Below are 25,566 nucleotides of genomic sequence, written 5' to 3'. Positions count from 1 at the left end.
GAAAGAATCCAACATCCAGCAGTGGCAAGTAGGACTCGACTTTACTGCGGTTTTCCCATTTTTTTAAAATTTATTTTTAATGTGCTTCCCAGAGGCTGCACTCGAGTTCGGTCTGTGCCCCCTTCTTCAGCACTCCATTTTTCGTGGAATTTACATGTTCCCATTTTTTCCTGGCCTGCTTCCCGCCTCGACACCAACAGGCGCGAGGCATGAAGTTAGAGGACAGCGACAGGACACTCATAAAGATGCAAGGAACTAGGAACTCTAGGAACTAGAACCGGCAACATTTACGGCATTTGGCAGACTTGAAACTTGATGTTTTAAGACTTCTTCATAATCCTGCTGTTACCATGGAGACCGGAGCTTCTGCTTTGCTCATGGGGTGGCTCTCTGCCCCCTTTCACTGCTACAATCGTCTGGAGAACTTTGCTGACGTCCCTCACCTTCACACGCAGGGTCTGCGAGAGGAGTCATGCTTTGGCCGCGCCCAGAAGTGCCTATCCCGTTCATATTTCCCAGATTACAAAATGCCCCATAAGCCCTCGCTGTGCTGAGGTGCTGTAATTTGGCCGACGGGTTCACACCACATGGCCGAAAATTATGGGATGTGGTACGCTTAGACTTGCAGAATGAAGTGGCCACATATTTCTGAAGCGGATTGAACATTCCCCAGGATCACGATCCAGGCTCCCCAGGCGCCTGAAGCTAGACAGCAAAGACCGCTTTGAACACTGAACACAGGAGCCCAGGGCTGTGTTTAGTCCATTTTTAATGAACACATTGCACACTTACATGGGTAACCAGCACTGAACATTTCTGAGACAGTGGGCTGGCTTAGGTAGACTCCAAGCACCAAATCCTGAGTGAGGTTAATGCAGATACCATCACTGCTCTGAACATCTGATGCAATGAAGTGATTTTCTAGCCCATTCAAAACCAAACAAAAGGACGGAAGCAACTGGTATGAAACACATGGTATGAAATTAAGGTGCATTCACACAGCATGAAAGGCTTGGTGACTCCAGTCCCAAATTAAAAGCTGTGACTGGAAGGAGACTAAGTAATCCCCCCCCCCCACCCAGATTTAACAAAAACAAGAGCCTTCATCTATCCCATCATACCAAGATTCCTCCACCTACTTATTTTGTTAGTGTCATGTTTTGAAGATAAACTAACCGCATATGTGGTGAATCACTCTAATCCCAAAATGATGACAGTCCCCAGTCCTGTGCCAATGGATCTGATTTCAGCGCTCCCTACACTTCCTTGTTCCTTCAGCTCCATGACCTGGTATCCTTCACTGGCACCCTACCCCTGGCAGGGGTAAGGTGCCAGTGGTGACGTGGCAGGGGTAGGGTGCCAGTGGTGACATGGCAGGGGTAGGGTGCCAGTGGTGACATGGCAGGGGTAGGGTGCCAGTGGTGACATGGCAGGGGTAGGGTGCCAGTGGTGACGTGGCAGGGGTAAGGTGCCAGTGGTGACATGGCAGGGGTAAGGTGCCAGTGGTGACATGGCAGGGGTAAGGTGCCAGTGGTGACATGGCAGGGGTAGGATGCCAGTGGTGACATGGCAGGGGTAGGGTGCCAGTGGTGACATGGCAGGGGTAGGATGCCAGTGGTGACATGGCAGGGGAGGGTGTCAGTGGTGACATGGCAGGGGTAAGGTGCCAGTGGTGACATGGCAGGGGTAAGGTGCCAGTGGTGAACAGGAAAATGAGGAAGAAAAGCAGCTAAGAATGTGTTTCAGATGAACAATCAAAGACCGACTCCAAATAAATAGCAAGTCGTTTATATGGAAATATCAGGCTGTCTTTAAAAAATGACAAAGTGCCGTGGGTTCTACACTAAGTGGCATTCAAGTGGTCCTCAAAGTATCCAGAGCCTTCAAACTTCTGGAAGCGTGGCCCTGAATGCAGCCAGCTAGGGCCCGTCAACCAGGCTGGAGGCCAAAACCACATGGGGAACCTCCCGGCACCCCGAGACCTGCCCTCCGGCGGGTTCCTGCAGCCTGCCTACAGCTTAGAGAAGAAGGGCAGCCCATCATACATGTCCCCCTTCAGCTTCACCCACTCGGCCAGCCTCTGGATGGCGCTCTTCTCCTGCGTAAGGATGCTGGCCGCCTTCCTCAGCTTGTCCTCGTTGTGTTCCAGGTAGCGCAGGCCCTCGTTCTGCAGCCAGTCCAGCTTTTCCTGGCGGCTCTCGTCCAGCGGCACGTCCTCCGTCATATATGGGTTGAAGCGGAAGTAAGTGTCGGGAGGCAGGAGGGCGTCTAGCATGGTGTGTACCTCTGGGGGGGTCGGGAGGGCAGACAGGAGACGGGGGTCAGGGATGAGATTAAGGAGAACCTCACAATTCAGGCTGGGGAGACCCACTTGGCCGACTGAGTGCTCACGTTTATCCTGATGAACATTTAAATATACTCACACATGCGGAAACTGTCGGATCAGGGTGACCTTCAAACCACAGCCCTCCCGACACCAGGCAGGCAAATACGCAGGAGCACCTGTGGACGCCCTGGGTAACCCCACACACCGAAAGTACCCAATGTTGGCAGTGCGTTTGCATAATGGTGGCTGAGGTTAACAGGTATGCTGTGGTGAAGTCTCATGTATGGAAGCAATCTGACACATTAACCTGCGAATTGCCATTATGCGAAGTAGGCTTACAGACCTGCCGTATTCGGGAGCAACATGATTAATCTCCCCCAAACAAAGCGGACTTTAGACAAAAGCCATGGAATCATCTTCAGATCTGCTCTACACCTTCCAGAAAAACACACGTCCTGGTGTCCTGGTGTCCTGGATGTTTGCTTGTGCCAAACTGTATTGCGGTCAAGGGCCCAACGGTGGGATCACTCAGCCGACCCAGGGATTTTAAACCAGTCCCAACCCACAGACCTCCCCCCTCCACCCTTGGTCAGTACATGAATATAAAATAACATGGAATTTTGGTGTTTTCATAATAATTCTAAATTGTAGAGAACAAAACCTTTCTATAGGTAGGTGTGTACAAACTTTTGACTGGGACTGTACACACTGACACAGGACGACAGCCAGCTTTGGGGAGGAGCGGCACATGCTCAGCGGACTCGTCCCGGCAGCCACCCACCCTCTGTATCCGTGGCACTGCTGATGACGTTGGTCAGCTTTGTCTTCAGGCTGGTGTAGGTGGCGCTGTTGCGGCTGCCGCTCTCGAAGCGGCCAGTCCCCAGCGACACGACGCACTGCACCGGCGTGTTGGGCCACAGACACTTGCACTCGTGGATCGCCAGCGCCGTCGGGTTGTTGATCAGCAGGCCGCCGTCCTGCACGGAGCCGGGGGAGCTGGGTGAGCGGCGGGGACCATGGGGTCGACGCGGAGCGCCGTACAGTAACTCATGCTCTAATGTACAGTCTGCAGTAAGTGCATAGCAAGCGGCGGCGTTTGTCTGCAGCTCTGAAGTTAGACGGCGGATAAACAGACGCACTCGCAGGAAGAGCTCGGCACAGCTCTCCTAGGCAGGGGCCACACGAGGAAGGAACATTCGGTGTTTCATGTGAGGAAACACCAAAATTGGGGGGGGTGTTACTGCCTTTGAAGCTACCAATTAGCGAGAGGTGAAGCCGGCACCCAGATCAACACCAAAGGGGATGAAGACAGATGCGGGGGGGGGGGGGGAGGTCCGGCCAGCGGCTGTGGGCGGGATCAAAGGAAGTGGCACGTGCCTCATTAGGAGGGCGCACTGGGGGCGGGGCCAAGCACAGAGAGCTGGGGGGCGGCTCATCCTCCATTTGCATCTGCCCAAGCCACGCGTTCTCACTGACAATGATGACCAACCCCACAAAGCCGGTCTGATTACTCATCTGTGACTATGGGGTTAGTCACAGACGGTCATGTAGGCCCAGAAAAAGCCCTGATGATGATGAGGATGATGAAGATGACAATCGAATGACTCATGGTCTGGATGCTCGACACAAAGGTGCTTTAACAAATCAGAGAGCAGCAGGTGCCCAATTCCGGGACACGGGAGGCTCGTTATCCCTCACAGGAAATCAGTCAAAGCCTTAAAATCACGGCAGCGACAACAGAAATCAAGCCCCATCAGCAAAGAGGGAGAACAAGCAGAAAGGGGGCATTGTGGGCGAGGAGAGGCACTGCAGTGGGCCGGAGCCGGGGAAACTGTGAATCGGGAGACATCCACGTCACTGCAGCCAGCGACACGCAGCGGAGGCTCTTCTCGGAAAAAGGACAATGATGCCAAAGAGTGGTGCAGGAGCCCACGGCCAGGCGCGGCCCCCACCTCCCCGAGGAAAAAGACGCTGCCTCCCTGTATTTTCCATGTTATTATGCATCAGAGCTTCAGGCATTTGGAGGAATGGACCGGCGAGTGGAAAACAGCCGAGTCCCCACCCCCGACGCAGAGGAGCACCAAGGGGGAGACACGTAGATGTACGACTCCCGTCGGAATAAAGCCCTTCAGGGAATTTCAGAACAGCCCTGCTCCTTTTGAATTCCGAGAATCCAGGATGGTACAAATAACCAGCTCTTTTTAAGGCCGTTCAAAGCTGGAAATTCAAACAGGATGCATCACTACCGGGCAGCGGTGAAAGGCTGTGACACCGGCTTTGAATCTGTGTCTGGCAGATAAAGCATGGCCCACTTCTTCTGAGCTAGAGGTTCCTTGGACCGCTGTTCCCCCACATCCAAGATGGCCGGCTGCCTAAGCTCAACTGAATGCGTACTGTCAGGAAATGTGTGAGGAAACAGAGTGAGCCATGGTACGGCCACCGAGAGGGGGCGCGCACCTGGCTGTACCGATAGGGGGGGCGCGACAAGATGTTGCAGACCAAAGCTCTGTCCTTAATAGCCCAAGTGTCTCGTGTCAGATACTGGAGAGTGTTTGTGCTGCGTCGCGCTCCACCACGATGAATTATTCAGGGCTCATTACGAACTCCAGCTGCAGTAAACTAACAAGCCCATCCACACAGGACCAAGATCTGCACCCGCTGACGTCCTGGCGCACGTCTAAGACCAATTGTTGCCACCCTGCCAGAGGGAGCTTCAAATCTGGCAACCCTCTGCATTCAGATTTTTCGGTATTTGTTCGTCCCGGGAGGAAGACGTCTTGGGCTACAGCCAATTCTACCAACAAGGGCGTCACGCCGGGGATGAACTCGGACTGGCATCGAGCCGTAAATGACGAAGTGCCAGGATCACAAAGGCCCTGCAGAGGCCGTCCGTCACACTGCCAGCACGGCGACAGCCACTTCCACTCTGCAGGATGCTGTGCCAAACGGCCCGCTTGCCTTGGGGTGGGGTCACAGGCCTCGCCGGAATCAGCAAAAAGTCCGATAAGCCCTGCGATCGTCGGCATGGCACAAAGGCACAGGTGGGACACGCAGCGCAGACTCCCGCTTTGCAGACCCCTACTCGGTGTCGGGCTTTGTTCATGCCTCATGCCTTCAGGGCTGCAGCTCAGATCACCACGCAAGCCTCTGCCACCCCCCCCACCCCTCTCTGCGGAGACTGACTAATTACCCCTCATCGGCGCTTCAGGGGCAGCCACAGGGGTAGAAATAGATTATCCCCCCCCTTGCCTTCTCTGCCAGAGGCAGGCACTGTCAGATTACAGTTATGAGGGTCTGCACAGCGGGGCCTGGGGGCATCGAAGGTCAACTGCCGAGTAGGAGGGCCGTGCGAACGCAAAGCGAACTCCCCCTTGAGGTGGGGAGTGTAGCAGACATAAATGAGTGAGTCCTGTGCTGCATGGCTGAGGACACATCTGCTCCTCAGCATCACCAAAGGAGCCCCCCCAAGCTAAACCCCCCCCCCACCCACCACAGACACACAGAGTGTCTTTTGAGAGTGTGGAGCCACGAGGAGCGACAGCGACACAAAGGACAGATGCCGGCTGAGGGACACCCCTGATCAGGGACCACCGGGTTTTCTCGGGGGGAGTAACAGCAGTTAGTGGAGTGTTCCAGGGTCAGGTGGGGGGGGGTAGCTCAGAACGGGGCCTTCGAATTTCTGTGTTTTAAAACATGGCTCTTCATGAAGATTCATTTCACAAAGGCAACACAATTACATGTGATGGAACACTCACACTGTGCTCAGGTTACCGTCTATATTCATTTAATGTCATTTTAATTGCCTGGCAAATCTGCTTAATAGACAATTTCTGTACTAGACAATTTCTGTAATAGACAATTAGCATCTCAATTCTTTGTGCTCGAACAACCAAATGTTGGGCAGGGGGAGGGGGGGGTTGGCACACTGAGAAAAGCCCGATTCGACATTCTACATACTGCCATTTAATTACAACAATCTACTTTGGATCCTTCCAAGTCAAACAAGCAAACAAAGAATTAAACTGACGCACAAACAACATTAAATTATTGGTACTTGGCCCTTCCTTCTCAGAAAGTGAAACGTCCTTCTTGTTTCCCTGGGGCAGAAATACCTCTGGTGCCCTGTCTCTCACTGTGTGTAAAATTCAGGGTCCCGTCCAAGGTCTCCCTGCCAAATTACATAACGGTACTGGCCCGCCCCCTCTGGCTGACCTCTCATCTTGAGGCCAGAAGGTCTCCATGAGGTTCAAGTTGCCCTCTTAAATTGAGAAGGAGGGAGGAGAGAGCACTCAGAGGCCCCATCTGAGAATCAGGCCCAGCCACCCCGGAATCACCCCGAGGCAGGACCAGGCGCCGTGTAACGGCAGCTCGGCGTGCGTCAGCAGAGAGCGCTGCAGAGACAGCTTTGGGAGCCCTTTGCCTGCGGAAAGGGGCACGATCACAGCCAAGAACAAGCAGAATATTCAATGGGGCTCAGCAGAGCCCAGCATGTCCCACTCCACCGAGTCAGGCTGTGGAACACACGTCCCACTCAGATTCTGGCAAATCACAGGGTCTCCAAACAGCGGCACACACACCCAAAACTATAACAATGCAAAGCCAGCAACATCTAACCTAAATCGTAGTTCAGGAGTGAGAGGACAAAATGCTTCCCCTAAACAGTGGGCAGATATCTGGCCCATTATTCTTTGGACCTTTCCTCTCCTATCTAGTCCTCTCATCATACTGTCCCGGCCTCCTCTGTACAATGGATGAGTAGGCAGCAAACCATAACCCCCCCCCCCCCCCCCCCCCCCCTCGGATTCATGACGACAATCAAAAACATGCCTCTTCATTCAACACGACATCAGAGGTAAGTGGAAGAATAAGAGGCTGGGAAGCGGAGGTGCCTCCAAGCCAATGGGCTCCGCTGGCATTTACATGAGGTGATGCGGCTCGACAGCGGGGGCGTTTCTCACGGCAGCGGCACACGGCCGTTGCAAAAAAGCTGCAGCCAGCCCCCCAGCAAAGACGCGGCCAGCAAAAGCCAGAAGGCTCCAGCGGGGACTCGCTGTTCCCGTGGAGTCTGAGGAACATGACAGCGTGAAATGTTCCTTTTAAAAGCTCCACCGAATATATCGCCGGGATTACCATCAGGCGGGAACGTAACCGGGTCATCGGCAGCAGCGGCAAGGCGGTTAAACCTTAGCTGGGGGGCCACCTTCAGGCAGCCAGGCAAGTCGTGTAAAATTACCAAAAACATTTCAGTGCAGTTATTAAAAATGTTATGGCTGAAAGAGAGACACCAGGTTTGAGAGAAGAGTCTCTGTTGTTAACATGGGACAGCGACATCGGACAAATGAGCGTGAGGAGTCAGACAGCAGGACAGACACTGCACCTCCAGGAGCCCGGACTCCATCTGCAGCTCAGTCTCTGCATCCCTGTGGCTTCAATAAAACATTCATAAACGGAGCGGCACTCTACTGACCGCATTGCACTCTGGCCTACATCCGCCTGTGCATCCGGAGCTCCGGGTGTGGTCGGAATAGCAGCGTCGCTGGCTTAATAACAGTGTCGCTGGCTTAATAACAGTGTCCGTGACTTAATGACGACTCCCTAGAGCCACTCACCCAGTAACCGGCTCTGCATAATCCAGGGCCAGTGACCTACTCAGTGGGCTGAAAATTAGTTCTGGGGTTTAGCTGATGGGCCATTTACTATATAAAGGGTAGAATCACATGACTGTTACTGGCCATGGCGACACAGTGCTGTTTCTTACCAGGTTCACCCTCTGGAAAATCGAGGGGCTGGTTCGGGGGGGGGGGCAGGTCCGTCTTGCTTAGGAGATGCCATGGCAACCGCTGGCTGCCTGCACTTATGGAGTCTGTGAGGAGTCCAGAGCTGACCTCACTCTGAACGATAATAAAGTGAATCACTGCGCTCCCACGATGCCCAGATGAGGAAGATAAGGAGAGAGGGGCAGTTTACAAGGATACTGTACGCAGCTCAGATCAGCAGAAGGATAATGGTGGTCCTCCTAATCGAGGGTCAAAGGGGAGTAAGCGGGTCTTTATTTTTCCTCAATGAAATTAAATCTGCTTTTTACCGAAAATCCTCTGCAACGTCTGGATTGTTCGTGAGCCAACGAGTGGGGGGGGGGGGGTATGGGGGGGCGGACCAGAGCAGCCTCGCAACAGAAACAGAGCAGAAATGCTCCGCCGATCAGCCAATCAGACTACAGGTGTGAGGGGTCATCCGTCACATTGCCAGCACGGCGACAGCCCCTTCCACTCTGCAGTGGAACGAGGGGTGAGCCCATCTCCACACTGCCATTTAATCACTGTATCCATCCCGGATGTGGCACACGAGGGAGAAGGCGGAGAAGCAAACTATGAGGAGTGTAGCCAATGAGGGGAAAGCTGACAGGCAATTCCTGCATCAGGAGGGGGCACAGGGCTGGAGGGGGGCCGGCATGGGGTCCATCAAGGAACATGCACTCGCACAGTATGGGCCAATCAGACGGCAATTAGTTGAACTGCTTCTGACCGGAGAAGCAAAAGGGATTCTAACCCCCAACCCCAAGGCATGCCACCCAAGGAAAGAACAGGCGATTTCGTCAGGTATCAGACATGGGGCACCGACATCTACCACACTGTTAGCCTCCTTCATATGAGGCGAAAGGACCTGTGAGCAAATTCTCCTGCAGAGCCCATGTAAGGGAGACAGACGGCCTCTAGGTCCAAATAGAGCCACTTGGGGTACCTGGTGAAGGTCGTTCCCCAGCAGGAATTCCTGGAAGTAGCCGGGGGCAGCAGAAGAGGCCCGGATGGCCTGCCACAGCTTGTGCTCACAGCCCCCCAGGTAGTGGGAGCGCACCCCCGAAGGCAGGTTGTAGTTCCTGAAGACATAGGCCTTCAGTGGGGTCCCTCTGTTCACGATGGTGCTCACTGCTGCCACCTAGTGGAGCAGATTGAAGAAAAAATTAAAGTCCACGTCAAAGCTAGTCTTTCACAGAACAAGTAGCCAAAATGCTCGTTCTGAAATAAGGAGGTTCCACACAGCTTAAATTAAATGTGTGCAGTTCTAACGGCAGTGACACTGATTAAACATTACAGAGAGGCACAGTGACATTGGCAGGCAACGCCAGCCCAGGATATTATCCAGTGACATTGCTGCACATGCTCCGTAAGCCATAATCACACGGCCGTCGTGTTTAAAAGAACCATCGACGGGTGTATTACACAGCCTCCCCAGCAGGGCGGCTCACCTTCGGGCATCCCTGGTTCCTCGCCGTTTTGATCATGAGTTCAGAGCCCATTCTCTCTCTGCCATCATTAAAAAAGGAGGAGAGGGTGTCACTCGCCGTACACCAAAGACCAGCCTTGCGTCCGTCTACGTGTCACACCCAGACGCCACCCCGATCCTTACGCCGCTCTCCGGAAGGGGCCCCCTGCCATGCCCTACCTGAGGATGGACTCCCAGACCTCACTGTCGTAGAAAGCGTGGCTCCAGCTCATCTTCACCGTGCCCACGATGACGTTCTGCTTGAAGACGTCGGAGCCCAGGCGCCGGTACATCTCCTCACACTCCTCCAGGGGGATCTGGAAAACACCCAGCATGAAGGCCAAGATGGCCCCTGTGGTGGGACAGGCAAGGAAACAGATAAAATCAGGCATTCAGCAGCCCAAAACAGGACTTTGATCACCAACAAGCAGCCTTACAGGGTCCCACTTCCCTGGGACACCATGCGGTCCCGCTCCCACACTGCCAGCAGCCTAACACAGTCCCACCTCCCCGGAACGCCACGCGGACCCAATCCCGTACTGCCAGCAGCCTTACACAGTCCCACGGTCCTACCTCCCTGGAACACCACGCGGACCTGCTCCTGCACTGCCAGCAGCCTAACACAGTCCCACCTCCCCGGAACGCCACACGGACCCAATCCCGCATTGCCAGGCCCCCTACCAGTGCTCACTCCACAGATGTAGTCGAACAGCTGGTGGATGCGTTTCCCCGTCAGTCTCTCCAGCTTGTGCAGCGTCTGGAGGGCAACTAACCCCCTGAAAATACCATGTTACCAAGGATGAAGTGCTGCAGGTCAAAGGTCAAAAGGTCAGTGCAGTGATGCGCCAGTCTCAAGTGATGCCGGGCAGGCCTTTGTACCTGGTTCCTCCGCCATCGATGGACAGTAGGCGTATACCTCGACCCTTCACCGGGTCTGTGTATCCCACGAGGGCCAGAGCCTCTCTCACAGCACCCTGCAGAGTGGGATCCCCGGCCTGGCGGAGACGCAGAAGGCATGGGATTGCCCTCTCCTGGTCAGGAGGATAAACAATCATCAACACTCACCTGCTCAGGCAACACGAACTGAGAACATGGTAAAACACCAGCAAATGCCATTTACTGGAGGTGCAATGAACTCTATCCCTTAAAAACATCCAAATATTACATTTGGATCAGAAAAAAAATCTGGCTGCGCAAAGAGGAACAAAAACAAAGACATTTTCACAGGCAGACAGAGTACAAAAGCACAGCACCTCAGGCAGTTTGAAAGAGAAGTTCAGTCACACAGCACACTGGAGGGTGGGGCTGGCGAGCGGGCAGTGTCAAACCCACCTTAACGGCCACGCCCTTGGTCTCTGGGAACTCCAGCAGCTGACAGCTAAGCTCTTCCACCCTGCGGATGTAGAGCTTGACATCCGAAGCTCTTTGCAGGGCCTGTACCAGGGCCCTGGTTCTGTTGTCCACACTCACCCTGGCTATGATCTAGAGCCAAAAACCAACAAATGCATGAAACGCCATCTGTTATGGACAACAAAACAAGGCATGATACATGCTAACGTGTGGGTCAGAATTGCTGTCCTTGTAAGTGCTGCATTACCAAAACAGCCATCACACCCCCTAAACACCTACCTCCACAGCACAGACAGTCCACCCTATATGTCTGTTTAGTGGCACGGGGAAAACGAGACGCACAGTCCTGTAGGGACCTATTGAAACACAGCACGCAGCTGCGCTCGCCTGCCACACTCACATATTTGCTTGTCACATAGGTGGAATGAGCTCTGCTCAGCTTACTAGCATATACCTCATCAGCATGGATATCCTTCCACCACACATATAGAAACCAACCTTACAGATCCAGAAGCCAACCTCACAGATCGAGCCAGGAGCTGTTGAATAAACTATGGAGTAGATGCGAGTAGCTGAGCTTCACGCAACAAAACATTAATACAAACAAAACCAGCCCAGTGTATTATGAGAACTAGATGTTTTGTTTTATGGGCGTTGGAAGGCTGGTTGACGGTTTGCTTGGTACTAACCTGTATTCTCTAAAAATGAATATAGCCTTAAGTTCATAAAGGCTTTTGCAACCTTACAGTTAAGGACAGCTGAGCAAACTTACAGAGCTCACGGCTCCTGGACACATTCCAGTCCTATTCACAACAACAGATGTGTTTTATTCGCCATTTGCCCATGTACAGGTACATTGGAATGCTTCTCTTTGCTGACCACATACTGCTGTCTGTAGCTTGGGGGGGTCGTCGCAGCACAGGGTCAGCCAACATGTGGCGCCTCTGGAGTGGGGGGTTAAGGGCCTTGCTCTGCGGAGGTCAGGGTCGAGGCCACTCTCCATGTCTCATTAACTCTTTCAGTCATCTATTTAATCACCTGCTCATCACTCATATTCTAGGACTGATTTTTATTTAATCAACCATAAAGCAATTTCTTATGTTACCACACTAATAATAACTTCTGACCACTGTCCTGTGCTATCAGACATGACATTCCCAAGCAGCTCTCAATCACAACGGATTTGGCTGCCTGCACCTCTGTTATGAACCCATTTATTAAACAGATATCAAGATCAAACAAACACCTGCTTAGCAATCAATAGTATCCCTGGAAAGTCATATAGGAGTATATGGGAGTCACTCAAGCCGTATCTCAGAGGGAAGGTTACTCCCTTTGCTACCCCATGCAGCAGCTGCCTTCCCTCACCTTCTCCCTCTGCAGTAGCAGCTGCTTGGCCTTATCGTCGGCTGCCTTCTGCCCCTCGTCCTCGGTGACTTCCTGCTGCTCGGAGGCAGCATCGTCTGTTGCGGGCGGCTTGTCCTTTTCCCCCGCCATCACTTTGGGCTCTGGGCGGAGTCGGGGGACCAGCACTGCAAAGTAGTTGCCCAGAAAAGCCTGCACGCTGGGCACGGGGTACGACAGGTACTGCCCTATTCCCCGCCTGGGTGATGCACTGGACTCCAGTGTCAGCGGGGGTGCAGCAGGAAGAGGTGAAGAAGAAATGGGGGCCAACTTTGAAGCGCGACTGTCAGACACAGGTACAAGAGCAGGGATGGGGCACGCATCGGTCACATGTGACCTGCTGGGGTCAGAATTACGCCGGCTGGCCTGTCCGTCCTCCACTGCAGCACCACTCCCAAAATACGTGTTGACGTGGCTGGCTAGAGAGTCGTACGTCTCATCCAGGTTGACGCGGAAGTAGTTTGCTTGCGATGGCTGTACGCCCTGCAGGGCTGCCCTGTCTGAGTCAGTCTGATCTTTTGCCGGCTTCCTGCTGTCCCGAGGAGGCTTCTGGGTGTCAGTTTCGTTCTCCGGCTGCTTGTGTATGGCCTCTGGGTTTAATGGCACTCCCTTCCCGGCCAAGGCGATCCCGGGTTTGAGGCGGCCTATCTTCGAGACGAGGTTGGCGGGTGTCCCAGTGACAGCTTTGGATACAGAGCCCAGGGCGCTTTGGATACGTGACATGCGCTGCCGCAGGCCGGTCAAGCCACGCGCTGCCGACGAAGTCAATCTAGAGATGGGGCCCCGGAGACAGAGCCTGAGGCCGAGCAGCCTAGAGGACCATCCATGGATGCCCTGAGCCCTGCGACTTGGAGATGGTGGCCAGTGGCAGTGAGCAACTTTCCCACTGAAGGGCCTCTTTCCAGGGGGCCTCACTGAGATGCTGTGGAGAGCGGGAAACTGCGCTGACACCGGGCCTGCATTAGTGGCCCTGCTCACGGCAAACACAGACACCGAAACAAGCCATCGGACAGTCATTCCTTTGGCTCGCAAAGCTGGCTCTCACGTGGTCAGGTCTCCTAGAAAGTCATCTGAGAGGAAGAGAACATGGAATAAGAGAGGGTAACACACATATTAAAATACCTAATAACAGAAATATGAGACGCCATTTCCACCTTAAGCAAAACTAGCAAATAATTCCTACGCTATAAAAATGCAAGATTTCCCAATCTGATCACAGTCCCGTTTCCAGCAGGCTAGTCTAAACCAGGTCTGTATTGTACCTAAGCACCCTGAAGTAAACTAATATCAGTCAAATCCACATGTAAACTAAATTTGTCACCGGCAGCTATTTAAAGAAAGCAGATGCATCCTGACATGCCACAGCTGGTAGTGGGGACCTCGTCTTCATGTTAAAATGGAATGCAGACAAGTTATATGTGGACGTTCAATAAACGTGTCAATACAGTAAGAACAGTCAATAGATTAAAATGCATGTAATATAGAAAAAACATTTAAGATTTACGAAAACGTGTTAACGTTCGTTTTCTTTTTGTGGCATTTCCTTACAACATATCTTTATTTTAGGAGCAGGAAAACTCACTTTATTCAGAAATCCTCTTTCATGCCAGCAGTAGTTAGGAGATCATAGTAGTTAAGAGACTTTGCTTTAAAGTGCTGAGTTAGCCTGTAACAAACAGATACGCGCCCCGTCCCCCCAAAAGGAGCATCTCGGCTCCCGTAGGACCCCTGCTGGGTCTATGACGTGGCGTACACCGATTGGTGCGCCGAGCTCATCCGCGTTTGACAAGGTAAACAAAACAAATAGCACTTTGGCTAAACGTGCTACAATCACCGTGTGAAACAGAATAATAATTAGCTGGTATTCGAAGTCGCCACGACATGACAGCTAGATACGGCTCTAGTGGGAATCCAAATACGGCTCCTAATTTCATCCAAAATGTTAAATTAAATCTTGTTTAACTTTGTAGCGGTCGTGGACGCTGTGGCTAGCCTGTTAGCCATTACACCAGCACAGGCGAAGTTTCATTAGCTAGCTAAAGATCTACTAGCTAGCCGCGACTACTGTCTTTTCGCCAGGCACTCGGATAACGATATGATGGATAAAGAAATGGGACATACCTTTACCATCATTATTCCTCCGGCATCATATACATTCTAGTAACTATTGCGCTTCGCCAGTGAGAAGAATCCTCAACTTCTCATCTGGAAGCTTTGACTTGGCTGCTGGGTCTGGAGGGAGGGGGAATACCCGGTAATGGTATTTAATACAGCTCAATGATTGGTTGACTTCTACGCGCCGCTCAAGATGCCAACAGGCGATTGGATGAAAGGGACATGCCACCGCTGCGTAACAGAATAAGAACAGGGTGCGGTGTTCGCAGAAAAAAAAGTTTGACAGATGTCACCAACAGTTCTTCAATAACAATTAAATATCAAATTCATTATCATTCAGTCACTCACACCATCCAAGCCAACAAACAAACACTATAACATGCTGGCAAAACATCTGAGATTGTAAGATTTACATTTCAGATTTGTTTGACTTTTTTTTCAAGAACAATAGTTTTAAAGCTGTCATGGAAACCTACATTTGCACAATTGTAATATATCTCCTTCCGGATCCTAACTAAAATAAGATATTACGATCTTTAAAATAAAATGTTTAATTGGCTAAAACAAGTTAATTGCTAAGTAAAGTTTACATAATAAAAATTTAGAAAATATACAAAAAAATGTAATGGTTTCCATCACTAGATGGCAACATAACTTTGAACACAAAAGGATTTATTAGAATTCCAATATAAATCGATATAAATCGGAAGTTTTGAGGTTCAGTCCTCACTGTAATCAGTGCATGCTCTTTACATCCTCTTCCTTTCCAGTTTAGTTTGTCACGATACCAAAATTTCAAACTTTCAAACCTCTATACGATACCAAGAAAAGAATTGAAATTTAATATCATTTTCGATACTCAACACAGTACAGTGACTCAATTAAAATGAAACTGCAAATGCAACTTCGTTTGCGGTAAAAATTTTACAACGTTTTCGTTTTAAACCTTCGCATTTCATTATCAGTCAAAGCATAATTATACCTAACGCTCTCATGGGTACCTATAGTGGCTTTAATGGACAGTAAAGCAGCTCGTAGACAATACAGTCCAGGTCGAACACAGAGAGAATCCAAAACCAATACCCAAGGACGCAGAGTCGTAGTCCAGGGGCAGGCAAGGGTGGGGTGATATGCAGGGTCGATCAGTGGGATCAAGACTGGTATTGGTGGTCAGAAGGCAAGCGATAGTCAGTCAGTGAATGTTGGCAGTCAAAAGGGCAGTAAGGAGTCAAACAACTCAGGAGGCAGATGGAAAACAGGAACGCTGAAACTCAAGGATAAACCAGGAAGATCTCACATCTGAGCGCAAGATCAAATGAACTAAAAGAGTGATTAGAACAACTAGAATCAACTGAGGGCGTAGCTTTGCAAAACCGGAAAAATACCGATGCAGACACGCGTAACCGTATTCGGGAGGGTCAGACTGGTTGGGGATTCCCTGGAGGCGTGGGCTTTGTGATGTCATCTGGGGATCGTCCGGCTTGATCCGGGACACGGAGATGGGCTGCGCAGCTTTTGTGGCATTCAGACCCTGACAGGGCGCTGCGATGTTCACCACCAGGGGGCGTGCAGTGGTGCCGATATTTCCGAACATTAATTCTAAGAGGTCCAGCTTTATTATGAATTGTACGTTACACAACTTTTCAAAGTCTTCACATATAACATTTAATGTTAGATGTAAATATAATATTGCATGTCACTATTAAAAAGGCACAAAAAGTCACGTCCTTGACAAATGTGAACTATTTAAACCGCCTGGTCCACATGCATCGAAAAAAGTCTTATTAATTTAAATAAAAAATCATTTTACAGGTATTTTGCTGATTTGTTTTTATTTGTGTTTAGAACAAACACCCCCCCCCCAAAAAAAAAATACTCAAAGCTAATTTAAATGACAATTAATTAAAATACATTTTACTCCATTTCCTCCCTCGAAATTCAGTTTGACAAGAACATGTAACGATTAGACATTAAGTCTAAGGTGAATTAAAGCAAACCTCTCAATTGCCAGCTCCGCTGACGTCATTTAATTAAGTATAGATAGTATGGTCTGCGGGAAACAGCAGAAGGCGATGATATATGTGGGTAATATACAACCACAAGCTTCAGAGCAGAGGATGACAGAAAGAACTGGATTAATTGAGTAAATATGCTAAACGAATATGCTCTACCTTACTAAGACTTATGATTAAAAAACTTAGGTGTACTAGTATCATATAGCCTATGATTGTGTTGATTAATTAAAAAAAAACACTTATGAAAACATACCTTTTCCCAAAACAATTTCATGATCTTCAGAAAATGTAAGGGTAATATTATGATGTTACTGTGCTATTCCACCCCTCAGAATAATTCTATAGCGTTACAGGTTACTTTATACTGTAAGTACTACTTTAGTCAGCCGTGAAATGTTTCAACAACATGCAAAGCAAAATGTTTTGTAGCATACGGAAGACCAGGGGCATATGACTGCTTTCAACACTGGTGTTGACCAAATCAGCCCTGACTCCCCCATCCTCCTTAAAAAAAACTCGGCACTTCAACTATATTGGTAGTAAGATTTTTCTCGTTTGGCTCTCAACGGAGGCGGTCGCACTTCTTACCCTCTCCCTTCCCTTATCTTCCCTGCTTCGCTCCTCTCGTCTCGTCTAGTCTACTGTCTTATACTGTGTCTGTGAAGAGACTCTCTCAGCCCTGCTCTCCAAACTACGAAAAATTATGGATTTGATCAGCTGGTCTCTCAACGCAATTGACACCATCTTCTCGACGAGAAGCCTAGGGTCGGGGGAACCTGACTGTCCTGCAGGAACGTACGCAGCTGGCTACACGATGGACGGATGGGAGCGGTGGAGGGTCGTGTGCCTGGCAGCTCTTTCCGTGGAGGACATTGAAGACAATCTACTTATTCGGAACCATGATTACAGGTATTATGCTGATTGGATTATTAGGCATTGCCCTGGTTTATCAAAGATTGAAGAAGACGGTGACAGCCTCTCAAAAGCCCCACTAGGCTGGCCGGAATGATTGATGGAGTGGGCAGAGCTGTTAGCACTCAGACTGTGCAGACTGTGCAAACTGGATAACATCGTGGAGAAGCTAACAGCTTTGCAAAAATTATTGGATGGCGGAGATCAGCGCGGACATTAGAGGAGCTGGAAATTTCAGCTCCTCGCATGGAAACCCAAACAACCTTATTCTATCAAGTATTGGCTCCCCCATATCAGCACTGGCCTTGGCCAAGGCTGCTGCTGGAACTAACAACTCCCCCAGAAGAACAAGGCAGTGAGACTCTCTTGCATTCCTCTCCCCCAATCCCAAGGACTTACCCTCCCCCCATCCCACGCCTCCGCCGCTTCATACCCCCAGCGTGAACAGGCGGGTCTGACCAGCGCCGTTTCTATGGCAGCAGGACCGGATGGCTGTCTGTCTCTGCTGGGTCACCTCCACACCCCCTTTCCCCTACCCGTTGCAAGTCGTGTCATTTTTATGTAAGGTGTAGTGCCCATGTGCTTATGTTGCTGAGGTGTTTTTTTCGGTTCCCACAATGTACTCCCTACTGGAGTGCATTCTGGGGGGTGTTTTTTTATTCTCCTCCTCTCCCACCATGTTATCTTGTTTCTATTCTTCTCACTTCCCCTGTCTCCCGGCCGGTCTTCCCCCTACTGTGATGTCTGTGTATATGTAAGGTCGGTTGATGGCCTGCTCTTCACCGGTACTTGTGACTGGTGCCATGGTATATTGCATCAGCAATAAAGGGCTTTTCCAATCCAATCCAATCCAATCCAAGATGTTTCTACTATCAGTACCCAAGTCTACACCCCTGCATTCAAATGGTTCAAATTTCAAATGGTTTCAAATTAATAATATTAATTAAAGTGTGATGTATTCAAACTGAAAAATGTAACACACACTCATACACTCCCTCATAAATGTAACACACGCTCATACACTCCCTCATAAATGTAACACACACTCATACACTCCCTCATAAATGTAACACACGCTCATACACTCCCTCATAAATGTAACACACCCTCATACACTCCCTCATAAATGTAACACACACTCATACACTCCCTCATAAATGTAACACACACTCATACACTTCCTCATAAATGTAACACACGCTCATACACTCCCTCATAAATGTAACACACGCTCATACACTCCCTCATAAATGTAACACACACTCATACACTTCCTCATAAATGTAGCACACTCTCATACACTCCCTCATAAATGTAACACACACTCATACACTCCCTCATAAATGTAACACACGCTCATACACTTCCTCATAAATGTAACACACCCTCATACACTCCCTCATAAATGTAACACACACTCATACACTCCCTCATAAATGTAACACACGCTCATACACTCCCTCATAAATGTAACACAGCCTCATACACTCCCTCATAAATGTAACACACACTCATACACTTCCTCATAAATGTAGCACACTCTCATACACTCCCTCATAAATGTAACACAGACTGATACACTCCCTCATAAATGTAACACATTAAAATATATCTGAAGTAGCACCCTTGTGGAATCCTGATCCTGATATTCCCACCAGCTCCTGGAATTTATTTATTTTTTTGGGAAGGGGGGACATTTTCTCCTGGCTTTTTAATCTGTCAGCTCCCTGTGGAGAAAGACAAAGTTAAGCACATAGATGACGCTGAATGCACAGTGTGTCCATTTAGGATGCCCCATGTGACCCTGGACTCCTGGCCCAGGTTCCATCATGTCCTGGGCCTGCCCCGATGGAGCTAAGTTCCTCCTACACAGTGTTCACAGCAAACCATACAGTACGATAGAATGACTGTGTCTGATGGGTATGCGTATGCGTGGTTAGATCGGAAAATGCGTGGTTAGATAGGAAATGTGTTGCTGATAGATTTGTCTTTTTCTATGTTCATTTGATATTAGTAATGCCAGGGGTCATTTAAAAAGTGATAAAAAAAAGCCTGCACTTGTAATGTGATTTGTCCCCCAAGTGAATTGCTATGGGACCGGCCCTCCTGATTTTCTGCCAGTCTGCCCACAATGTGATTCCTGGCTTTGCTCTTGGTCTGCTGTAAATGTTATTTTTTAACCAGAATAAATGCAGGTACATTGTCAGGTTGTGACATTTGAGCACCACCTGAGAACCAGTTTCCTGTCAGCCTCGGCACCTGCACTGCAGTGACACGGCACTCGTGCAAAAGAGGTATGAGCTGTCAGCAACTCAGCAACAAACAGACCTTGCTCCAGATAGTCACCTGCAGCCATAATCCTCCTCTGTGATGATTCTGATGATGAAATCTCCCAGCTGCCCCGGGGAAAACGTCGTGGGAATGACGACATAGCGGCCCTTGCGGAAGGTTTCACGCATGAAAACAGAGCGAGAAAGGATGTACTGAGATGTAGCCACGATCAACTCTGTCTTCAAGGTGTTGACTCGACTCTCCCTGAGATTTTCAACCTGAAAAAAAGAAATTTTCAATTAATTTCATCCTGGGAATGTCCCTCAAAAAGCACTCAATGCTTTTCAAACAAAAGGACATTAAACAGATATTATCTGGTCAGATATCTCAAGCTTATTTTAAGTTCAGGATCCTGTGTCTTCAGGTCAGAACCTTCTGTGTCACTTTGGAAAACTTTAGCCTGCAGACAGGTGCAGCTCAATCTCCATCTTGCTACCTTCATGATGCTGAAGCCAATTGCCAGGTTCTCCTCTTGCCCGAACACCTTCTGCATTCTCATGTCTCGCTGAATCAGGTCAATCAGAACCTCTTCCTCCGCTCTCACTACATCAAAGAGGTACTGACAAAAAATGAGATTTTGTCACACATTGGCATGTTTCCCAGCCCCTCCCCTCATGCCACTTTCGTGACCCCCATTGGGTTCCGATTGAAGGTGCACTACAGGATAGCAGAGACACTTAGGGGTAGGTGTGTACCTGCGGGTTCTGTAAGAAGGTCCTGTCGTTGTTTAAGCTTCCCCCGCTGCGATTCAGCTTGGCCCTCCTGTCCTTGGTCCACTTCCCCATGTGCATGGTCTTCCCCATGGCCTCTGGTGTGATGCTGACCACATGGCACACGTCTGCATCCATGAAATGCCTGCACCAGTCACTAAACGCCATCTTTCAGGAAAACGGGGGCACCATGAGCAAATGTGTGAAAACCCCCACATGTGGGGAACGTCCAGCTGATACTGCATTATGAAGAATGGCATGAAGCATCTCAGCAGATCTCCCTGTCATCCATCCATCCATACATACAAACGGCTCACCAGAACTCTCCGTCGTCCTCCACAGTGAGGTTCATCATCTTCCTTTCCTTGCTCCCCACTCTCTGCCATTCTTGGGAGCTGGGTGCAGTGGAGAGGGGGTGAGAGTTAAAAGGGCTGAAGGAAGAGAGCTGAAAAGAACCACATGGACAATGGCAGTGGAGGGGATGTGAACACGACCTGGAGTTAAATTGCCCTCTCAGCTGGGGTGCTATTGGGTAAGAGAGGCCCCGCCTCTGGACTCCTCAGCAGACACCGTCGTCACGGTTACCTGTCACACCAGGCACCCGTCCACTCCGTATTTCCCCAGGGGTTCCGCAGGCGGACCATGAGGAGCTTCTGCTTGCCCAGCTGTGTCCTCCTTAACCCCGTCAGTCCGTAGGCATGACCTTTGACCAGGCCGCAGTTCATGCGGGCCTCTCTCTCCGACTGGGACGCCTGACCGGGGTGCAAGACAGTAAGACCATGCCTGATGATGGAGGTCTGGGCACTGTTACATTGTTTGGGATTGTGGGAATACAGTAAAGCATTTTATCCCAAAATTGATCATGCAAAAAACAAACAGTGGGAAAAATCTACACTCAGTCACAATATTTAAATAAAATTATTGCAATGTTAATGAAAAAAGATTGAAAGTGCATAAAATCCTGGGCTCTGTGTGTGACTTTGGGTTTGGACTCAAATCCTAGAGTCTCTGGTCTCACCACTGGGCCCCTGAGCGTGTTGCCTAATCCACCCCCTCCCCACTGAAACATGATGGAGCTGAGGCACCCTGATGGAGGAACTGATGATCCCGTCCTTGTTGTATACTTTGCTGAGGTACTGGAAGAGCACGTCTTGGGCTGTGTGGGTGCTGTACTTCCCGGCCTTCAGGTCGATGGATTCCGACATGGCACCGCAGAAATCCATCACCGCGTCAGCTGCTAGCCCGCCGTCCAGGTTCTCGTAGCACAAGAAGAGCCTGCGGGAAGAGCACAGCGCGCGTGTCAGGGTCCTGCTTCTCAGGACACTGCCGTTCGGGTGCATCGGCGGGGGGGCGGTGTACTTGGCATAAGCTTTCTCCAGCAGGGCGCTCCAGAACTCATTCTTGCTGGTGGAGTGACAGTATACGAGCTTTCCACTGATGGTGGGCAGCTGATCATCTACCACCACATCCAGCCACTCGCCGAAGATCCAGAACTGGAAGTGGAAGATGCCAGCATAGTTCTGGGGAAGCTCCGGGTTCCATTCCTGCTCTTTCCAATCAGGAATCACCTGTAGTGAGAAGGAACTGGACAAAATCACACCCACGCCAGTGACAGAGCACTGGATAAAATAATACCCAAGCCAGTGATGGGGAACGGGGCAAAATCACACCCACGCCAGTGACAGAGCACTGGATAAAATAATACCCAAGCCAGTGATGGGGAACGGGGCAAAATCACACCCAGGCCAGTGACAGAGCACTGGATAAAATAATACCCAAGCCAGTGATGGGGAACGGGGCAAAATCACACCCAGGCCAGTGACAGAGCACTGGATAAAATAATACCCAAGCCAGTGATGGGGAACGGGGCAAAATCACACCCACGCCAGTGACAGAGCACTGGATAAAATAATACCCAAGCCAGTGATGGGGAATGGGGCAAAATCACACCCAGGCCAGTGACAGAGCACTGGAAAAAATCACACCCAGGCCAGTGACGGGGTTTTTTATGATGCTTTTGATTGAACCCACCTTCTCCCACAGGTGTGGTTTGATTGCCAGGCAGGAACATGCAGCAACAAACCAGCAGTTACCCAGCTTGCCCTGGTTCAGGTCGTGGGAGCTGAGTCCTTCTACAAAGAGTCGAGGATTCTCACAGATTTCCTGGGGAGGGACGATGCACAGAGGGGCTAATCATTTCCTTTCAGTGTAAATATCGGAGACCTATTAAATCACTTCTGCTGGGAGTACCATCTGTAGCTTAATAAAAAGGACACGGGACACATGTCACGCCCGGCTCGTCCGCTCCTCGTGTGTGCCACGCCCCCTGATTATCCATGTGTGCTTCCCCGATCGTGCCCAGCAGCTTCCTGTTATTTCACCCTGTCTTGTGTATATCAGTCTGCATCTTCCTCAGCTGGGTGTCCGTCATTAACGTTATGTAACATTGTGTAATTTTCGTAGCCGTCTCCCTGCGCCTCCCCTACAATAAATCCCCGCTTTTCCCCATCTTTTGCCTGCCTGCCTCATTCTTCCCTGCTTCCTGCCTGCCTGCCTACCTGTTTGCCCGTCCAACCCATGGCTCATAACAACACACTGATCCAGTAGCATCTCCAGAATCAGTCACATTGTGATTCTTTGTCTCTCACATCACAGAGGCATAGTCTTGGGCTCATTTGGACCCGCCTTCCCTCTGTGTCGTCAGGCAGAATGACTCACCCCAGGCCGCTTCCACACTACGGCTCCTGGCGGTGACCCTTTGCAGAAGAGGGACTTTTTTGAAGCTGGGAATTCTGGATCCTCAAACTGTTTCTGGGCTTTTATGCAAGCCTTCTTCAGCTCAGAGTACTTCTGGCCTCTGAACGGAATGGCCGACGAGGACATTTTGTCTGAGGTTTGATCAGCTGCAGAGGGCAATCGGTGTGGGAAGTTCCGGTATCTTCTGCTTTGTAACTGCAAGTATGTGTTAAGATGAGCGGTCACTGTGACAAAGAAGAAGTGGCAGAAGACAACATAGAACTGCAGGGACATTAATCAGTGTCACAAAGCCCTATTAAATTTTAACAGTAGTAAGGGCGAATTTAGCTACTGATGTGATAAATGTACAAAGGCAAAATACCTTCCTTGGAAATCCAGCATGTTTGTTTTTAAGCATTACAGCACACAAAGCCCGAAGCTCTCTACTACTTGGCAAGTTCCAGAAATACATAGTGCAAATGCAAACTTTCATGTGATAAAATAATATTTATACTACAGACGCTCCTCTACTTGTGAACGAGTTACTTGAAATGTTCGTAAGTCATAATTCGACATTTTAAGAGTCTACGCAAGTACAAAGAACTAGGATGCTGGGAGTACGCAGCTACGCTGCTGCGTGGCAGGAGTAGCGGCCAGAATTCGTACTGGGCGGAATTGGCGCGCAGAAAAAACGGGACAGGAAACAGGAGCCCAAGGAACACAGTTTTGACTTACGGTCCTCTTGGTTCGTATGTCTGACAATTCGTAAATTGAACGTTCTTATGTAGAGGAGCGCCTGTAATCTATGCTCGTCTATCATTTTGGGATGTTTTGTGTGCTATTTTAAAGATGTTACACCTACCTATAACACACACACATTCACACACACACACACACACACAGGTTTGTAACTATATTTAAACCGTAAGTAATCAAACAAAATATGAGACTTTTGGGATTTTTATTTTTTTGATTGCATTCACAGATCTTTGTGGGGACCTAAAAAATGGTCCCCACAACGGCAAAATAACAAGTTCTTACTACGTTGTGGGGAACATTTGGTCCCCACAATGTAATATAACCCTAATCCACAAACCCACACACACACACACATAAAATGCAATGTCTTCTTCCTAAAAACAATAATGAAAACTTCACTTATAACAGTATCACAGATAAGTATTTCATAAAACGAATTTAACCAGAAAAAAATTATTGAACAATTTCCTATAATTATTAAGCCCCCACCTTGCACTGTAAACTGGGTGTAAATAAGTGAGTAAATGCCTACGGACTGGCACACTCTTACCTCCGGGGAGGCAGCCGGGGGTCTTACCCACTCTGCAGCAGTTCACTCTGCTGTCTCGTCCTCTAGCCTCGCCCCGCTCAGCCGGTGCAGGGAGAATTATCTCTGCCTTTACATCTGGGCCCGCCCTGGCGTGCGCCTGCGCAGATAGCCTGCGCAGATGACCTGCGCTGCTCCAGGGCGCGATAACATCAGGAATGGCGGGTACTGCCACCCCCCCCCCCCCCCCCCCCGGGAGGAAGCTACTCCCAGGAATGTGCTCCGTGAGGCACGCTATGACTAACCAGCAGCCACTGATGGAGGCATGGAGGACAGGATGCCTCTCACTAACAGGATGGGCCCCCCAGACATGAGAAGCAGTCACTCTCAGGGCCAGCGGGAATAAGGTTACACCAGGCCAGCAGGGGACCCCAGGTGAACCAGATTGGTTCAGTGACTGGATGGAGATGTGGAGAGCTGACAATGACTCCGACGTAGAGGAATCCTCTGAGCCACACCATAGTACAGGAATCCCCCCCCCCCCCCCGCCAAAGCAGGCTGCATGTGCAACTAAAATCCCACCTTTGCAGACAAGTTTGTCTCTGTTCTGTGAAAAGGAAGAGTGTTAATGAGCTTCCCAATCACTGGCTAACTGTGGGGTGTTGAGGAGTGTTCCCCCCAAATGGCTGCCTGCCGTTACTCCTGCCGTTATTCCTGCTGTTATTCCTGCCATTATTCCTGCCGTAATGGCTGCTGTTACTCCTGCTGTTATTCCTGCAGTTATTCCTGCCGCTATTCCTGCCATTATTCCTGCTGTTATTCCTGCCGTAATGCCTGCTGTTACTCCTGCTGTTATTCCTGCAGTTATTCCTGCCGTTATTCCTGCCATTATTCCTGCTGTTATTCCTGTGCCCTAGGCTGCAAAACGAATTTGCCAGTGCGTTTGCAGAAGCATATTTAATTTACTCATTGGATGATTAAACGTAGGCCCGACGTAAGTCTGCATCTCACGATTAGTGTCCATGAAGAGAGATAGCTGTTATCATGTTACCGCAGTGCTGCTGGTACGAGTAAGCAGCCTGGGGGGGGGTTGGACTGAGGGGGATAGTGTGTCCTCCG

At 49.9% G+C, this 25,566-nt stretch overlaps 2 protein-coding genes and 2 long non-coding RNA genes across 14 annotated transcripts; 1 reads left to right on the top strand and 3 right to left on the bottom strand.

Annotated features, from left to right (window-relative positions):
- Positions 1-752: 752 nt before the first annotated feature.
- LOC125738304 (uncharacterized) lies at positions 753-1,657 on the bottom strand. Its single transcript, XR_007396783.1, has 2 exons — positions 1,427-1,657; positions 753-1,300 (listed from the first exon to the last, which is right to left on the bottom strand). It is a non-coding gene; the product is annotated as an uncharacterized LOC125738304 (long non-coding RNA).
- Positions 1,202-1,802, top strand: LOC125738305 (uncharacterized). 5 transcript variants are annotated; one of them, XR_007396786.1, is made up of 3 exons: positions 1,202-1,328; positions 1,469-1,580; positions 1,664-1,802. It is a non-coding gene; the product is annotated as an uncharacterized LOC125738305 (long non-coding RNA). The 5 variants fall into 5 exon arrangements; XR_007396787.1 differs by having other exon boundaries at positions 1,286-1,384; XR_007396785.1 differs by having other exon boundaries at positions 1,316-1,440; positions 1,497-1,580.
- On the bottom strand, positions 1,773-14,581 carry LOC125738300 (calcium-independent phospholipase A2-gamma-like). Of its 2 annotated transcripts, none has more exons than XM_049007144.1 (10): positions 14,465-14,581; positions 12,308-13,413; positions 10,922-11,071; positions 10,469-10,620; positions 10,271-10,365; positions 9,770-9,941; positions 9,573-9,630; positions 9,068-9,262; positions 3,108-3,303; positions 1,773-2,286 (listed from the first exon to the last, which is right to left on the bottom strand). In XM_049007144.1, the coding sequence occupies exons 2-10, from the start codon at positions 13,358-13,360 to the stop codon at positions 2,012-2,014; spliced, it is 2,346 nt and encodes a 781-aa protein (XP_048863101.1). In that variant the 5' UTR covers positions 13,361-13,413; positions 14,465-14,581; the 3' UTR covers positions 1,773-2,011. The 2 variants fall into 2 exon arrangements, with proteins under 2 accessions (XP_048863101.1, XP_048863102.1); XM_049007145.1 differs by lacking the exon at positions 14,465-14,581 and adding an exon at positions 13,926-14,358.
- A 4,097-nt stretch (positions 14,582-18,678) lies between these two features.
- Positions 18,679-24,682, bottom strand: LOC125738302 (calpain-5-like). Of its 6 annotated transcripts, none has more exons than XM_049007149.1 (11): positions 24,472-24,682; positions 23,145-23,444; positions 22,458-22,589; positions 21,786-21,994; positions 21,512-21,701; positions 21,012-21,178; positions 20,744-20,821; positions 20,412-20,595; positions 20,153-20,275; positions 19,732-19,934; positions 18,679-19,112 (listed from the first exon to the last, which is right to left on the bottom strand). In XM_049007149.1, exons 2-11 carry the CDS (start codon positions 23,307-23,309, stop codon positions 19,097-19,099), a joined length of 1,467 nt encoding a protein of 488 aa, XP_048863106.1. In that variant the 5' UTR covers positions 23,310-23,444; positions 24,472-24,682; the 3' UTR covers positions 18,679-19,096. The 6 variants fall into 6 exon arrangements, with proteins under 6 accessions (XP_048863106.1, XP_048863104.1, XP_048863109.1 ...); XM_049007147.1 differs by having other exon boundaries at positions 23,145-23,407; XM_049007152.1 differs by having other exon boundaries at positions 23,145-23,370.
- Between the last annotated feature and the right edge of the window lie 884 nt (positions 24,683-25,566).

Source organism: Brienomyrus brachyistius, chromosome 3 (genome assembly GCF_023856365.1).
Source record: "Brienomyrus brachyistius isolate T26 chromosome 3, BBRACH_0.4, whole genome shotgun sequence".
Taxonomy (NCBI): Eukaryota; Metazoa; Chordata; class Actinopteri; order Osteoglossiformes; family Mormyridae; genus Brienomyrus; species Brienomyrus brachyistius.
Note: the sequence above shows the minus strand (reverse complement) of the source record. Positions and strands in the feature narration are given on the sequence as shown.

What these genes read in the sequence shown, in the direction of transcription:
- LOC125738300 (XM_049007144.1), bottom strand. Translation starts at nt 13,360, where the DNA reads ATGACTGTCCGATGGCTTGTTTCGGTGTCTGTGTTTGCCGTGAGCAGG. An exon ending in GGAACCAGGGATGCCCGAAG is followed by an intron (nt 9,263 to 9,572) that starts GTGAGCCGCCCT and finishes CTGCTCCACTAG; the next exon opens with GTGGCAGCAGTGAGCACCAT. An exon ending in CAGTGCCACGGATACAGAGG is followed by an intron (nt 2,287 to 3,107) that starts GTGGGTGGCTGC and finishes CGACCCCCCCAG; the next exon opens with AGGTACACACCATGCTAGAC.
- LOC125738302 (XM_049007146.1), bottom strand. Translation starts at nt 23,456, where the DNA reads ATGTCCCTGCAGTTCTATGTTGTCTTCTGCCACTTCTTCTTTGTCACA. An exon ending in TAGTGTGGAAGCGGCCTGGG is followed by an intron (nt 22,590 to 23,144) that starts GTGAGTCATTCT and finishes GTCCCTCCCCAG; the next exon opens with GAAATCTGTGAGAATCCTCG. An exon ending in GAGGACGACGGAGAGTTCTG is followed by an intron (nt 20,596 to 20,743) that starts GTGAGCCGTTTG and finishes GTTTTCCTGAAA; the next exon opens with GATGGCGTTTAGTGACTGGT.